This window comes from Notothenia rossii (genome assembly GCF_949606895.1).
Source record: "Notothenia rossii genome assembly, chromosome: 2".
Taxonomy (NCBI): Eukaryota; Metazoa; Chordata; class Actinopteri; order Perciformes; family Nototheniidae; genus Notothenia; species Notothenia rossii.
This window is the reverse complement of record NC_136904.1, coordinates 11,007,431-11,021,591: the sequence shown is the minus strand read 5'-3', so window position 1 is coordinate 11,021,591 and position 14,161 is coordinate 11,007,431. Positions and strand designations below refer to the sequence as shown.

Here is a 14,161-nt window from a genome sequence, read left to right as displayed (position 1 = left end):
TAGGAACCTCCTCAAGAAGGAATAATTAAGGAAGTTCTTCAAATTCCTGACTGTTTGTGAATTTTGAAGGAAAAAATTGAGGCCTTGAAAGATTTAGAAGATTTTCATAAATAGACAGGTGTTTTAAAGTGCTTAAATGTATATATTTATAAAAAGATATATTTATTTACATGCAAGAGAAGACATTTAAGTGATTTTACGTTGTTATTTTTCTCAAATCTCTACATAACTTACTAATTATATTGTTTTGCTGTGTTTGAAGACGGTATTGCCTCCTGTCACTAATACAGCAAGGCATTTTTAAACACATGGGCGTTTCTCTCTTTAATTCTTATTTCTGAGTTTCTTCAATGCCTGCTATTACTCTTTGTGTCACACATTCTCAGTGTTGTGAAAGTCATGAACCTTGATCTATGTCTCAAACTAAGCCCTGTCTTGTCGTTTTGAGTGAAGTGGGACCTGTGAAACCTTTGAATTTGAAGAAAATGAAGTGGTGTGGGAACACTTGGTTAAAGAAGCATTAAAGTAACTCTTGAACACGGCATGAGAAAGGAAACTAAGTGTACTGAATATAAATACAGCTTGTGGTTAGGTGTGACTCAGAAGGCAGTCAGACTGGTTCCCCCTCCCACAGGGTGCGGTGTACTTTTATAAAGACGAAAACAATGACTCTGCACTTTATTCAACTCTTTTCCTGACTAAAGGCTCACAGCTCTACGTCGACTTAAAGCCGTGAAAACTGCTTTCAAAGACCATGGCTTCTGTGGAGGTCGAATACTGGTGAGTGTTTCACTTTATATTCTGTAACATGATCTCAGAACACACTGTAATAACATCTCTAAAGTTAGAAGGTAGATCTTTGTTTTATTTCACACTAGGGCGTAGTCCTGTTGCTGTTGGGAATTATATCTCAATACTCATACTATGTTAAGGATCCTAACTTAACAGGATTTAAGAGGGTTTTATATAAGTATTGTATGTAAACATTGCTGTTGCTGAGCTTGTATTAGTATTGTATTCTTCTTACTACTTGTACTTTTATGTAAATACTTTTCATCTAATAGAATCCATTTTGTTTATACCACCATACTACAGTGAAGCATTCTGGTTTGAAGTTTTCTGTACTTTACTTTGTGTCAATCCAGCAATTGTATATTCTTTCAAACTAAATATTGTATTTCATGGTTTTACAAATAAATATATTGTGGATCAAAAGAAAAGGACACAGAAATACTGAACTTTGAGCTTTGTCTGCTTATTTTCATCCACACAGACATTCTTTATTGGTCTGAGAGTTTCTGTGTGCCAATAATCTGTTTGTTTTTGCTGATGTGTTTCTCCTCCTTCTTCTTGTTTTGTTTGCAGTAGCGGATGAGGTTACTCATACCGTTACGGGCAACTAGCCGAAGCAATTCGGCAGGTTCCTGGAGTGAAGGAGGTGACCGGGAGGGTCGGGAGGCAGAGTAAGATGCTTTTGCTTTTACACTCAGACTCATCCGTCATAATGAAAGAGAAAAATGACACAACATAAAGTAGTGTTATCATGACACGTTATGGGTAACAACCAGAGGTCGAAGAAGTACTCAGACCTTGAACTTGAGCAACAGTAGAAGTACCAGTGTGTCGGAATACATGTAAAAGTCCTGCAATCAAATTGTGACTCAAGTAAAAGTACAAAAGTATTGCCAAAAGTAGAAGTACTCATTATACAAATTGGCCCATTTCAGAATTGTATATATGATATGATTGATTATAATTATTGATGCATAAGAGTGTTATCAAGGCTGGTAAAGGTGCAGCTAGTTTGAATTACGCTGTATACTGCAGGCTAGCTTGTTACTCTCAAACTAAAGCATTATTTCAGTGTTAATCATATTTCACAAGTAAAAGTACACGATTAACCTCTGAATTGTAGTGGGGTAGAAGTACAAAGTAGCAGTACAGTACTTGAGTAAATCTACTTAGTGACTTTACACCACTGGTACTTTTTAAACACTGTCAAATAAAGACTTTAAACTGTGTTTCTTGTTTCAGTTAGCCGACAGTTTCTCTTGTCACGTCCTAAAAATATAATTGTTTACTCGTTTTTCTTAGGTTTCAGAACTTGAAAACCAACCTGTTTTTGTTCTGGTGTTTCTTTTGTTGACAGGAATGTAGTATCAGTGATATAGTTCCTGTTTCTCAGATAAACCTGCTTTACTTACACACAGATACTATTGTGTAAATAATACAATATACTACAATGAATTAACATTGATGTACTTTCTCACCCCACAGACAGCTTTGAGATTTCTGTGAACGGCCAGCTGATCTACTCCAAGCTCAAGACGGGAAAGATCCCTCCTCCGGATGAGGTCAGTCAGTTATGTTTTCTACATCTTTTTTTACAGTATAGCATTACCACAAAACAACTGATTAGTTTTAAGTGGATGAAGGTTTTATTTTAGGCTCATAAAAACATTTGGATGTCAAGTTACAGTAAACATTTCTACTTTTTTTTTTTAACTGCCAGCAGAATCGATATCACATTCGTTATCACTAGTTATTATAAAATACCAGGATTACGTGGTTACTGATGGGGAATTCACATCAGTTAATATAACATGAAATAAATCCATTTGATTTAATATTCAACAGTAAACCAGGGTCATGCTCTGTGACATCATCATACTAACATGCTCAAAATGTTAACCATGTTTGAAGTTTACTGTGATAGCATGCCAGCATACACTATAAAAGTAGTACTTATCACAAAAGTTAAACAATATTAGACGAGAAGTCGGATTTTGAGTTGGAGTATCAACCAAAGAGATTACAATTCATCCTGAGCGGCTCATCAATGCTTGTTGACAATTAGATGACAACTTATCCATGAATCGTAACCTGTCCTTAACAACCAACATGTTTTGTGTTTCCTGTGAACAGGTCGTGAAATTGATCAAGGAAGTCTTGAACAAATGAGGACACCGTTAAAAGCTGGAGGTTAAAGCACTGCCTGTATTCACACTGCAAGGTCAATGGTTTGTTTTTTGAATGGCTACTTTCTCTCACAACTGCTTATTTGAGCACAAAAGGAAATTCAAACAAGAAAACAAGACAAGAAAAACAATCCTAAAAATATAATTGGGAAAAATTCAAACAAAGACAAATGAGTTTTACCATCAGCCATCAGACCATTTATCTACACTGTGAATACAGGCAAGCGATGATAAGAGCAACTCTGAAGATCTGGGCGCTGATCTTTACTTCTTTTTATGAATGAACACATGAAAAAATAATGCCATGTGTTCACGATGCAAGTCAAGAAGCTGTTCAGCTGCCTGGAGCCTGAGGAACTGCTCTCTTCAAAAACATCACATGTATACTTACTCAGGAATGGGAACAAAATGAAACTGTTCATCAAACCACACATGTTACCAATATAAAGGAATATTTTGACATTTTCGGAAATTTGCTCATTTGCTTCCTTGCCAAGGGTTAGCCAAATGAGACGACTGCTGCCACTTTTATGTTTGAATGTTAATATGAAGCTACGGCTAACGTTTGGTTAGCTTGTCTTAGCCTTATGTCCCGAACCAAGGGGATACATCTAGCCTGGCTCCTGTCAATCAAAGCTGCCTACCAGCACTTCTGAAGCTCACTAATGAACATCTGTTTTGTTTGATCCATGCAAAAACCAGAGTGTAAAAACAGCGGTTTGATGGTGGGGTTACTGTATATGCCGGACTGTTTCATTGCCTGGCCCCCTAGCAGAGAGTTAAGGGTCCAGGCAATGAAACAGTCCGGCACACAACCTCGTGAAATAGTGAATTGTCATTTCTACACTTTTGGTTTTTGTGTGGATCAAACAAGGCATAATGTAAGATGTTTATTTTTGTGAACTTTAGAGGTTCTGGTAGGCAGGTTTGTTAAGTCTGAACGGTCTGAACAGAGCCAGTCTAGATGTCTCCCCCTGTTTCCTGTCTTTATGCTAAGCTAAGCGAACCAGCTGCTAGTTGTAGCCATATTGTTATGAAAGGAATAGTTTGACATTTTTGGAAATAAGATAATTTGCTTTTTTGCAAAGAGTTGGCAAATGAGACGACTGCTACCACTTTTATGTTTGAATGTTAATATGAAGCTACGGCTAACGTTTGGTTTAGCTTATCTTAGCATTATGTCTGGAACCAGGGGGATACATCTAGCCTGGCTCCTGTCAATCAAAGCTGCCTACCAGCACTTCTGAAGCTCACTAATGAACATCTGTTTTGTTTGATCCATGCAAAAACCAGAGTGTAAAAACAGCGATTTGCTGTTTGATGGTGGGGTTATATGCCGGACTGTTTCATTGCCTGGCCCCCTAGCAGAGAGTTAAGGGTCCAGGCAATGAAACAGTCCGGCACACAACCTCGTAAAATAGTGAATTGTAATTTCTACACTTTTGGTTTTTGTGTGGATCAAACAAGGCACACTGTAAGATGTTTAGTTTTGTGAACTTTAGAGGTTCTGGTAGGCAGGTTTGTTACGTCTGAACAGAGCCAGTCTAGATGTTTCCCCCTGTTTCCTGTCTTTATGCTAAGCTAAGCGAACCAGCTGCTAGTTGTAGCCATATTGTTATTAAAGGAATAGTTTGACATTTTTGGAAATAAGATAATTTGCTTTTTTGCAAAGAGTTGGCAAATGAGACGACTGCTACCACTTTTATGTTTGAATGTTAATATGAAGCTACGGCTAACGTTTGGTTTAGCTTATTTTAGCATTATGTCTGGAACCAGGGGGATACATCTAGCCTGGCTCCTGTCAATCAAAGCTGCCTACCAGCACTTCTGAAGCTCACTAATGAACATCTGTTTTGTTTGATCCATGCAAAAACCAGAGTGTAAAAACAGCGATTTGCTGTTTGATGGTGGGGTTATATGCCGGACTGTTTCATTGCCTGGCCCCCTAGCAGAGTTACGGGTCCAGGCAATGAAACAGTCCGGCACACAACCTCGTAAAATAGTGAATTGTAATTTCTACACTTTTGGTTTTTGTGTGGATCAAACAAGGCACACTGTAAGATGTTTAGTTTTGTGAACTTTAGAGGTTCTGGTAGGCAGGTTTGTTACGTCTGAACAGAGCCAGTCTAGATGTTTCCCCCTGTTTCCTGTCTTTATGCTAAGCTAAGCGAACCAGCTGCTAGGTGTAGCCATATTGTTACCATTCAGATACGAGTGGTCATAATCTTCTCATTTAACTCTCGGCAAGAATTTATAAATGCCAAACTATTCTACCATGTTTTGGTAGGTCAGACATACAAAATATATATTTTTTTGTTGTTGATTAGAACTAAATGTGAAATCATGATGAATACAAACTCTTCTCTTCAGATCGAATTTGCAAAATATGCCCTAGTACTAAATCTGCTATTTCTTGTTACTGTAGCAATTGTATTAGCGTAGCAAAAATGACTTTGACTCGTACATATTTGAACTTTTGAAAACAACTTAAAGTAATGTTATGCTTTTGTAATTTAATTTGTAATAAATTCAAACCACGCTAATCCTCTGAAATGCAATAAAGCATCACTGAACAACCAATGATGACTTTTACTTATGGAAGTGCCGAGTTGTTTTGTCAAAGTAAGTCCTGACTTCAGTCAAATTTCTCTCTGTGGTGATCACAGCCGGCTGTGTGTCTGATACCATCTTCCCCGTCAATGGTGATTGACTTCCTCCTCGTCCTTCTGTTATCACCAGATGAAATCAATATCAATAAGCCTATCTGATAAATCAACATGGGGCGGAAACACAGCTTCCTGCTAAAGCATTAATTATTTGTACACCGGTCAATCTGGAGTCTGGGCTGTTTAGTTTCTATATATCACGTCTTATTTTACCTTAAGTGAATGAAAACTTCTAAAAATACACCAAAAAAAACTGTTTTCAACATGTTTTCATTTCATTTTCCATTTGAAGATTTCTCCAAAATTCCAGAAACATTAGCATTGGACAAGGATGTAGCCTATTTACAAATATAAATGTATATATTATATATCACAAATTCCCTTTTTAATACACATTTAATATGTCAATATAGTGTTAATATGATTGATATGAGAACAAATAATACCCTGACATTTCCAACCTGACTTTATCCGATGTTTAGATCTCTGTTCTGGAAAATAATAGAAATGAGCATGTCGTAGTTTATTTATTAAAATAATGCATCATATGAATATATAAACATGAAACTACAAAAATTTATTTAATACATACAAATAATAATAATAAGTAACACATTTTTGTTTTTTGGTGATATTTATTCTTGAAAAAGTCTGTAAATGCTCATGATAGGTGTGTCCTTTTAAATCTGCAAAGTAACAATAACTAGGTGTCAAATAAAAGTAGTACTGAAGTAAAAGTATAATATTTGAATGTAATATAATCTTATTTTTTGAAAACATTATCTTATAATAGCATTTTATATAAGTAAACAGTGCCTTTCATATTTGAGAACTTGCTTAAACAATCAGAAATACAGGAATATTCATGTTTCTTTCAGTGGTTATGTATCTGTGATATCATATGTGAACATATTGAGCGGTGATAAGAGGAGCAGCTGTGTGTTTGTTGTTGTGTCGGTGAGTGGAGGTCACAGAGTTGAACAGGCCGCTCACTCCCCTCACAGGGTCTTTCTCCGGCCTGTCTGTAGCCTTAAGCTTATTGCTTCCTATTGAAAACATAAATCTTTAAAAACGGGTCATGGTTCTATATAACTACTTAAAAAAGGCTAACCAATAGGAAAAACACATTTCCCAGCTGGCATGTGAAAAAAGTTAATCTTATTATACTATATTATAATTTCCTAAAACAGCTGTGCACTGTTTTTATTTTAGCGCACATTAGGGGCAGACTGTGTATCTGTCGGGGGGGTTTTTCAGCCACAGTTTTGGTTTCTATTGAGTATTTGTGGCAGCAGAGCAGCATGTGTCATAGACTAAAGAAAAAAAGCACAGTGACCATCAGGATAAGGAAATGTATGAAACGCAGAAATATCAAAGCTATATCACGCTTTGGATTAACAGAATACTTGTTAATATGATTAATTCACTGTTGGCTTTTCATGGGATTTATTAACCGCATTATCCTTCAAAGGGAGCCATTGTTCTTTGTGTTTACTGTCAATGTAACAATGAAAGGAACATCTATTTTGCCTCTTTAAGCCCTCTAGATTGATTTTGAAAGTAGTAATAGAGGACTTCTCCCCATGTAATCTCTTCACTATATAATCCATAAAATACACAGATAATAACAAGAGATTTTGTCTGCTGTTTGCAACACTGGTGTTGGGGTTTTACTGCGTGGTAGAGTAACAACTGTCAACAGGAAACTCATCTCCACATCAGAAGCTGCCGTGGTTCTCTTTTTTCACAAACAATGTTATCTGTACTATGTGTTGTGATCGTAATGGAGACAATAGTTGGTGTGTGTGTGTGTGTGTGTGGGGGGGGGGGATTATTTTTAGCGCTCTAACTGATTGTAAAGACCCACACATAGGCTCTTTGTCTGCTTATGAGAAGTCAGAGATGCAGGCACAACGACCTCATTGCAGTTTCTCACACACACACACCTCATTTGTAATCATCAAGTTTGTGAGGTCATCTCCTCTTAGTTAAATGTCTTTCTAAACTGTATTCCTTTTTTTAGGGATTGTTTGTTGTACAGTCAGTTTATATAAGTCAATGTTGACAAGCTGTAACTTTTCCTCATTTTTTGTTGACATTTCTGTATAAAGGTCCTTATATTAAGCAATATAAGATTATAAGGCCATTAAGCCAATGTGTGTACATATAACGTTAAGATCAGTAACATGTGTTAATGTTGGATTACTATACATGTATAAGCACGTCAAATAAACTAGTGTTATATCAATATACAGCCTTAACACATTCTATAAATGGAGTCCATTAACTTAAATACATTGTCAGAATTTTTCCAAAGACGTTTAATGGCTAACTTAGTGGCAAACCTGTCCTTTAATTCTCGTTTTCTGCACAGGTTTTTTATTCGAAAGAAACAAATTAGATCCTTTTTTCTCAAATGACAAACAAATGTCACATTTTGAGCCTAAGTATGTTTCGTGAATCCTGTTGCGTAACTTGAGCAGAGCGCTGGTCAGAGGAGCACAGAGGCAGACAGGAGGACATATCTTATTTATGGAAATATGTCTGCATATAAAAAGGAGGGCAGACCATTTCATATTCCTACTGTGCAGACCTGCTGAAAGAGGACACACTGAAAGAAAGACAGAAAGACTTCTCTGCACACACAAGAATCACAAACTCCATTATTGGTTCTTTTTTTATTATAAAAAAAAACAGTGACAAATAAATAGACCAAAACAATGTAAAAATATAATGTTTAAGAGATCTGTAGGGGGGGAAATGCTATAGCAACGGTTTGTTTTAATAGCAATATGTTTGAAGTCAGATTGGTCCCTGGTTTGTTTGATATGAGAAACAACTCACAACATATCGTAGCACCGTTGTGTTGTAAATCACATTTCACATGGATGCAGGACACGCATGAGAACAATGAAACAACTGAGTTAGCTGCGGGTCAGATAGAAAAAAAAGGGCCCCTGCTTACAGTTTCATTTCATATAAATATAATATATTAATTTATACATTGTACACAAGAATCGCTCTATACCACGTACACAACTCAGGTAAACGCATGAATAAAAAAAGGCAGCTTACAATTGAACAAATCAAAACCAAAAGCTGTGGGAAGAACTGAAATGAAAGTCTTATAGCTGCACAGTCGAAAATACAAAACATTGAGCGCAACGACGATTCTGTGCAGAAACCTGTGCTTAAGTAATTAAACTGTCTAAAGATATGCAAGCTAAATGCCACTTACTCCAACTTTTCTGAAGGCATTGAGATTATGTTTACAATCTTAAGGAGCAAATGTCAGTATTGATGCGTCTGTGGGGTGTGAGCATGTGCAAACATTCAGTTGATGACTTGAGATTATAACCCTGAATTCACTACAGATTAGGCCTGTTTTTGCAGCATTGATGTTCGTCTGCTGAACTGTGCCATATGAGAACATGGATGGAGACGTGTTAATGATGACGAAGGCTAGCTTAGCGCACCAGGAGGAAGGTGAGTCCGGCGAGGCCGACCCCAGCGGCGGCCATCAGCGCCGTCTTCATGGACGAGTCCTGGCTCACCCCTCTGGCCGTGCGGGAGAACGAGCAGAACCCCTCCTACGAGAAGAGAAACAACAAATGGTTAAGAACTTTTCATTTACTGGCAAGAGCGAATGTTTATCTGCTACTCGTGACTTTTTCTGCTTATGTTGTAGGTTTTTAAAAACAAAAAGAGAGAGAGAGTATAAGCTGCCAAACGACAGCTTGGCCGACAGCTAGCGGCAATTATACGATATATTATGGATAATAAGTCTCAGTCCCTGACAGCGCCGTGCTTTTACATAAACACAGACAGACATTTGCCCTCAGTACTGCTGAGATCGGCAACTTTTTAAATATCCTGACAGCCAAGCAGTTTTTTAAAGTAAGCAGAATAAATCATGTCAAAGTGTCAACCTGAAGTTATAGAAGGTGGCATTGTCTTCATTTTTGTGCAGAAAACATTCAATTTGGTTATATATATATATATATATATATATAGTTTTTTAATGTGTTGCTAAAAGAGCAGAATAAGCTAGATATATAAATATATATCTATATCTAGCTTATTCTGCTCTTTTAGCAACACATTAAAAAACTGTTCTGCTGTAAATCTCTTCATCATGTTTGAGGAACTTGTACTTTACTTCAGTATGTTCACATTATATACTTCAAATGTTGTACAAGTTACTTGGAGATTTAAGGTGTATAGGTTATAAATACAAAACCATTATATTAAACATTAAGATAGTTAATAGTGTATAAAGTCATTAAAATAACATGAAGTTACAGAAACACATGGCCTTTTGTTCGTTCACAGTCCATTTAGTTATGAACTCATTCTAGCTTCTTCCGCTCCATTAGCGAGACAATAATAACCAGTTCTGCTGTATTTGTCTCCGTCATGTTGTCAGACTGAAGCCACACAGTTGGCCAGAGTTGCACCTGCTCTCGGCTCCAGGTGTTCCTCTGCAGCTGCTTGTTTTCATATTCATACCACGCTAACTTCAATATGAAGCCAAACCCAACACACATAGAAGCCCTGACTGTTACTACAAAGTCCATCTGGCTGAGCTGGTTACGTGTCTGTTGAAACCAGCTGCCAGCTGAAGAAAGGAGGGGTGAGGGGTGTGGGTGTGTGTGTGTGTGTGTGTGTGTGGGGGGGGGGGGGGTGTGGGTGTGTGTGTGTGTGTGGGGGGGGGGTGTTTGGGAGGGGGCCAGGGCAAACCCATTGACAAAAGCAGACATTCAACTGTAGTTGTGTTCCGTTTGGTGAGGCTTCTGGGAACTTGGTTTCATCCCAACCCTTTTCCCACTTAAATAAGCCACAACAAGCACGTTTGAAATGACCTTCGTCCTTTTCATTGCCACTGGCTAGACGAGTGTATAGTCCAGTTCTGCCCGACAACACAGCTTCTGTTTGACCTTTACAAAACAGTTTGATCATTTAAGACCCAACTCGGTTTGAGGGTTGTCTTTCTGTAGACGACATTCCTCACAATCTCTCCTGTTGCTGCTCTACAATTCATATAATCAAAGCAACCACATGAAACATGAGCGTCCGTCGTCTCATCTGCGAAGCGTAAACTCAAAAGGCTGCATCTAAACTAAGCCCTGGCTGGTTTCTAAGCCACGTTTACACAGATCTGAATATAAAACGGAGCAGGAAGCGAACATGATCCTATCAAACTCTGGGGGGTTTCCAACGCCCAAATTCTAAATGCAACACTTTCAGTTTGAGTCTGAAGGGGATTTTTTAAATGTAAATGGCCTAACGCCTTCGATACAATCAAACATACCCCTTATCTCCAATGTTTGTGTTGACACAGCTCTGCAATATCTAAGATGTAATCAGTTGAAAGGCAGACATGTTGTAACCTACCCATCCGTCGTTCTCCAGCATCCAGTCCTTCTTCTCCTCCCCCAGGTAGTCAGCGATGGTCTCTGCCAGCCCTCTGCAGCTCCCAGGCTCCGGTCCTGGCTCCTGCCCGGGATCCTGCCCCAGCTTCACACCCTTCTGCTCCTGCAGCTGTCTGGCCAGCACCCCGGTGAAGGTGAAAAGGGAAACAACCCTCCCCCAGTTCAAGTGTCCATCTCCCACCAGCTCCTCTATCACCTTCCTGAGGCTGGAGCAGGGGTCCGGCCCACACTGCCTGAGGAAGCTCTGAGCGAGGGAGTGGAAGCGGGCCTGGTGCTGCGCCTCCATGTCCCGGGCCAGGCACCTCATGGCAGCGGCTGACTCGCTGGGAGGCGGGGGGGCTGGCCGGGGGCTCGTGCAGCTCAGGGACAGGTAGTCCTCTGCCAGAGCCAGGGTCTCTTTCCACAGCCCACACGACATTTTCTACAGGAGAAATGAAGATAAAGCAAGTTATTCTTCTGCTTTGAAGAACCACAGATATGGTTTGTTGATTTGAAGGCAACAGCTCATGGAAAAAAGTACATTCAAGTACTTGATACCAAAAATAATGCTGAATTGTATAATACACAAAATGTCATAGCATAGTATGTGTTAAAAATGTAATTGTATTGTATAAAATGTCAGAACAATGTCATAGTATGACATTAACAAATGTCATAAAATGGTATGAGTCATAGTAAAGTGTCCCATTATGAAAAAGTGATGTCATAGTATTACATGCCATTATAGAAGGTCATACAACATCTCAAAGTACATTTGCAACTTTCTTATCAAAAAGTGATGGTATTGCAAATTCATTTTAAAAAAAAAAGAGTAAGAGCACAGCATTTCATAAAAATGCCATTAAAGAAAGACAAATTCATTTAAATGACAGCTTTACACAAATTAGCAGATAATTTCATTCAGCACATCCTGCAATTAACGAGGTTAACCAACAACTGCCCAGTTCATAGTTAGCATTAGCATCCCCTGGAAATAATATTTGACCACTAACCATTCAAGATATTTTCTTTAAATATAAACAAATAGCAGCATCAGAATACTCTTAACCCCACTTTATAATAACTACCAGGTTTTTTAAATAACTAGACATGGAGGGTTTGTTAGCCTGGTGTTAAACAGCTTCCATTTAAAGCGCTTGTGTGAACGCTTGCTCTCGGTTAATGCAAGCCGGAAGATGCTGAAGGCTAAATACACAGCTATACATATGTAAATACCAGACTAGTTTGAGTGTTGCATTACGTGAATTATCCTTTAAAAAAGGGGATTTAAGTGTTGAATTAGCAGCAGGCTAACCGGCTGCCTTTCCTCCCAAGATCTGTCACCAGAGCAATGGAGGACACAAAGGACCACACAGGCTACGAGGAGCTAGCTCACTGCGAGAGCCACATCCGCACATTAAACGCCTTTATAATATAAAATACAAGCACCTATCTGTGGTAAAAGCTGTACATTTACAAAAGGACACATTTATAGCTAAGTCAAATACATTTTTCAGTGCGTAAAAGGGACAAAACCTTACCCTCCCAGCGATATCAGACTGCTCTCTGCACATACGGACAGCGGAAGGAGATCCTTGTTGCACTCGCACTCAGGCTGGCTGCTACACATCTATCAGATGACTCCGCCTCCGGGTTTCTTATATGCATGTGCTGCTCCACCGCAAAAAAAAGAAAATGGCATAAAAAAAACCGTTAAAGTCCCGTCAGTATGCATAGCGAGAGCTGTTTCCCTGATGAAAGGAAAAAACCCAATTAACTCTGTCATTATCAGGTAGGGAAATCGAAAGGACTTGTCAATAATAAACAAGTCGAAACTCAACCTTATTGTGTAAATGAATACAATTTTAAGATTATTGTAAAGCAATATAGATTTAAAGACTACTGTGTTGATTGAGAAACAAAGCGACAGTTATGAATATCACATGTAAACATTTTTAAATGATCGCTTTGGATAAAAGCGTCAGCTAAATTATATGTATTGTAATGTGTGGGTCATTAGACACATATCATTTTTACATTTACCAAAATATGGAGGTCTCGGAGAAATGCAAAAAGTGTCCCATGGAACTTCTAAGAAATAGTCTTGCCAAATTTATGTAGGTAACTATTTCTCTAATATAATCCTAGAATTCTTTTTAAGCACAAAACCTGCAAAAAGTCCCATCAGAATACAGATGTTTCCTTCTTTCTCTACGATAAATGTGGAAAACACAAATTATCTTCATCATTAGATCATTGTGCAGGTAGGCTTTCAGGTAGAAAAAACGAAAGGGCTTATAAATGATAAAAGCTTTGAAGCTAAATACAATTGTGTTGTTAATCCTAATACAATATGACAACCATTGCTTATATGTTTCACTTTTAAAACCAAAATAAAAAGTCACAAAAAAGTATATGTCCTAACGAATGCTGAATTCCTGCAATTTGAATAACCGAGCAATTCCTTCATTATACCTGAAAAATAATAAGCATATGAAACAATAAAGGATCTTGCCTGGTTGCATCTATGACACTAATTGCAGCAACAAATAGCCTTATGTAAATTCATGAATGTAATCTTCACTTAGAAAAAAAGATTTAGGTCTCATGTAATCCATCGAGGTTTCATTCATCAGAAAACCATCTCACTACTCTCCCCTCAGGCTGTGACATCACAGCGTGTACACTACACACGGAAAGACCTTGAATGTGAATGGTTTGAGGAAGTGGAATAGCAGAGGGTTTGTAATGAAGAAAGCAGTCAGTTTAAGAAAACGGTTCCATGTAGTGTGGTGAATCTGGGGGCATTTTGGGTACTTCCTCTGCCTGGTAATACCCATCCGTCCATTCCACTATCCTTCCCTTTCTCTTCCCGTCTCTCACCTAACTCTCTCTTCTATTGGAGTTTTCCCATGGGTGTTTCCCTATTTCAATTCCAAATAACCTGGCTGGGGTCGAAATATATTAAACCTCCTATTTGGTGTTCGTGGTAAAATTTGACCGGTCCTGTTTTAACTGCTATTACATTAACACAAAAACCATTAATCATCACCAAATGTCATTTAACACCCTTTCAAACTGTAAATATTGTATCAGACTACTGGTA

The 14,161-nt window shown here is 38.2% G+C and overlaps 1 protein-coding gene and 1 long non-coding RNA gene across 2 annotated transcripts; one reads left to right on the top strand and one right to left on the bottom strand.

Moving 5' to 3' along the window:
* Positions 1–621: 621 nt before the first annotated feature.
* Positions 622–5,558, top strand: LOC307029002. The gene is made up of 4 exons (XR_013805189.1): positions 622–780; positions 1,366–1,463; positions 2,278–2,354; positions 2,926–5,558. It is a non-coding gene; the product is annotated as an uncharacterized lncRNA (long non-coding RNA).
* Positions 5,559–8,307: 2,749 nt separating this feature from the next.
* bcl2l10 (BCL2 like 10) lies at positions 8,308–12,700 on the bottom strand. Its single transcript, XM_079664515.1, is given in 4 exon segments — positions 8,308–9,234; positions 11,039–11,497; positions 12,597–12,620; positions 12,623–12,700. Coding segments are annotated over 4 exon segments (669 nt in total). The 5' UTR covers positions 12,686–12,700; the 3' UTR covers positions 8,308–9,111.
* Between the last annotated feature and the right edge of the window lie 1,461 nt (positions 12,701–14,161).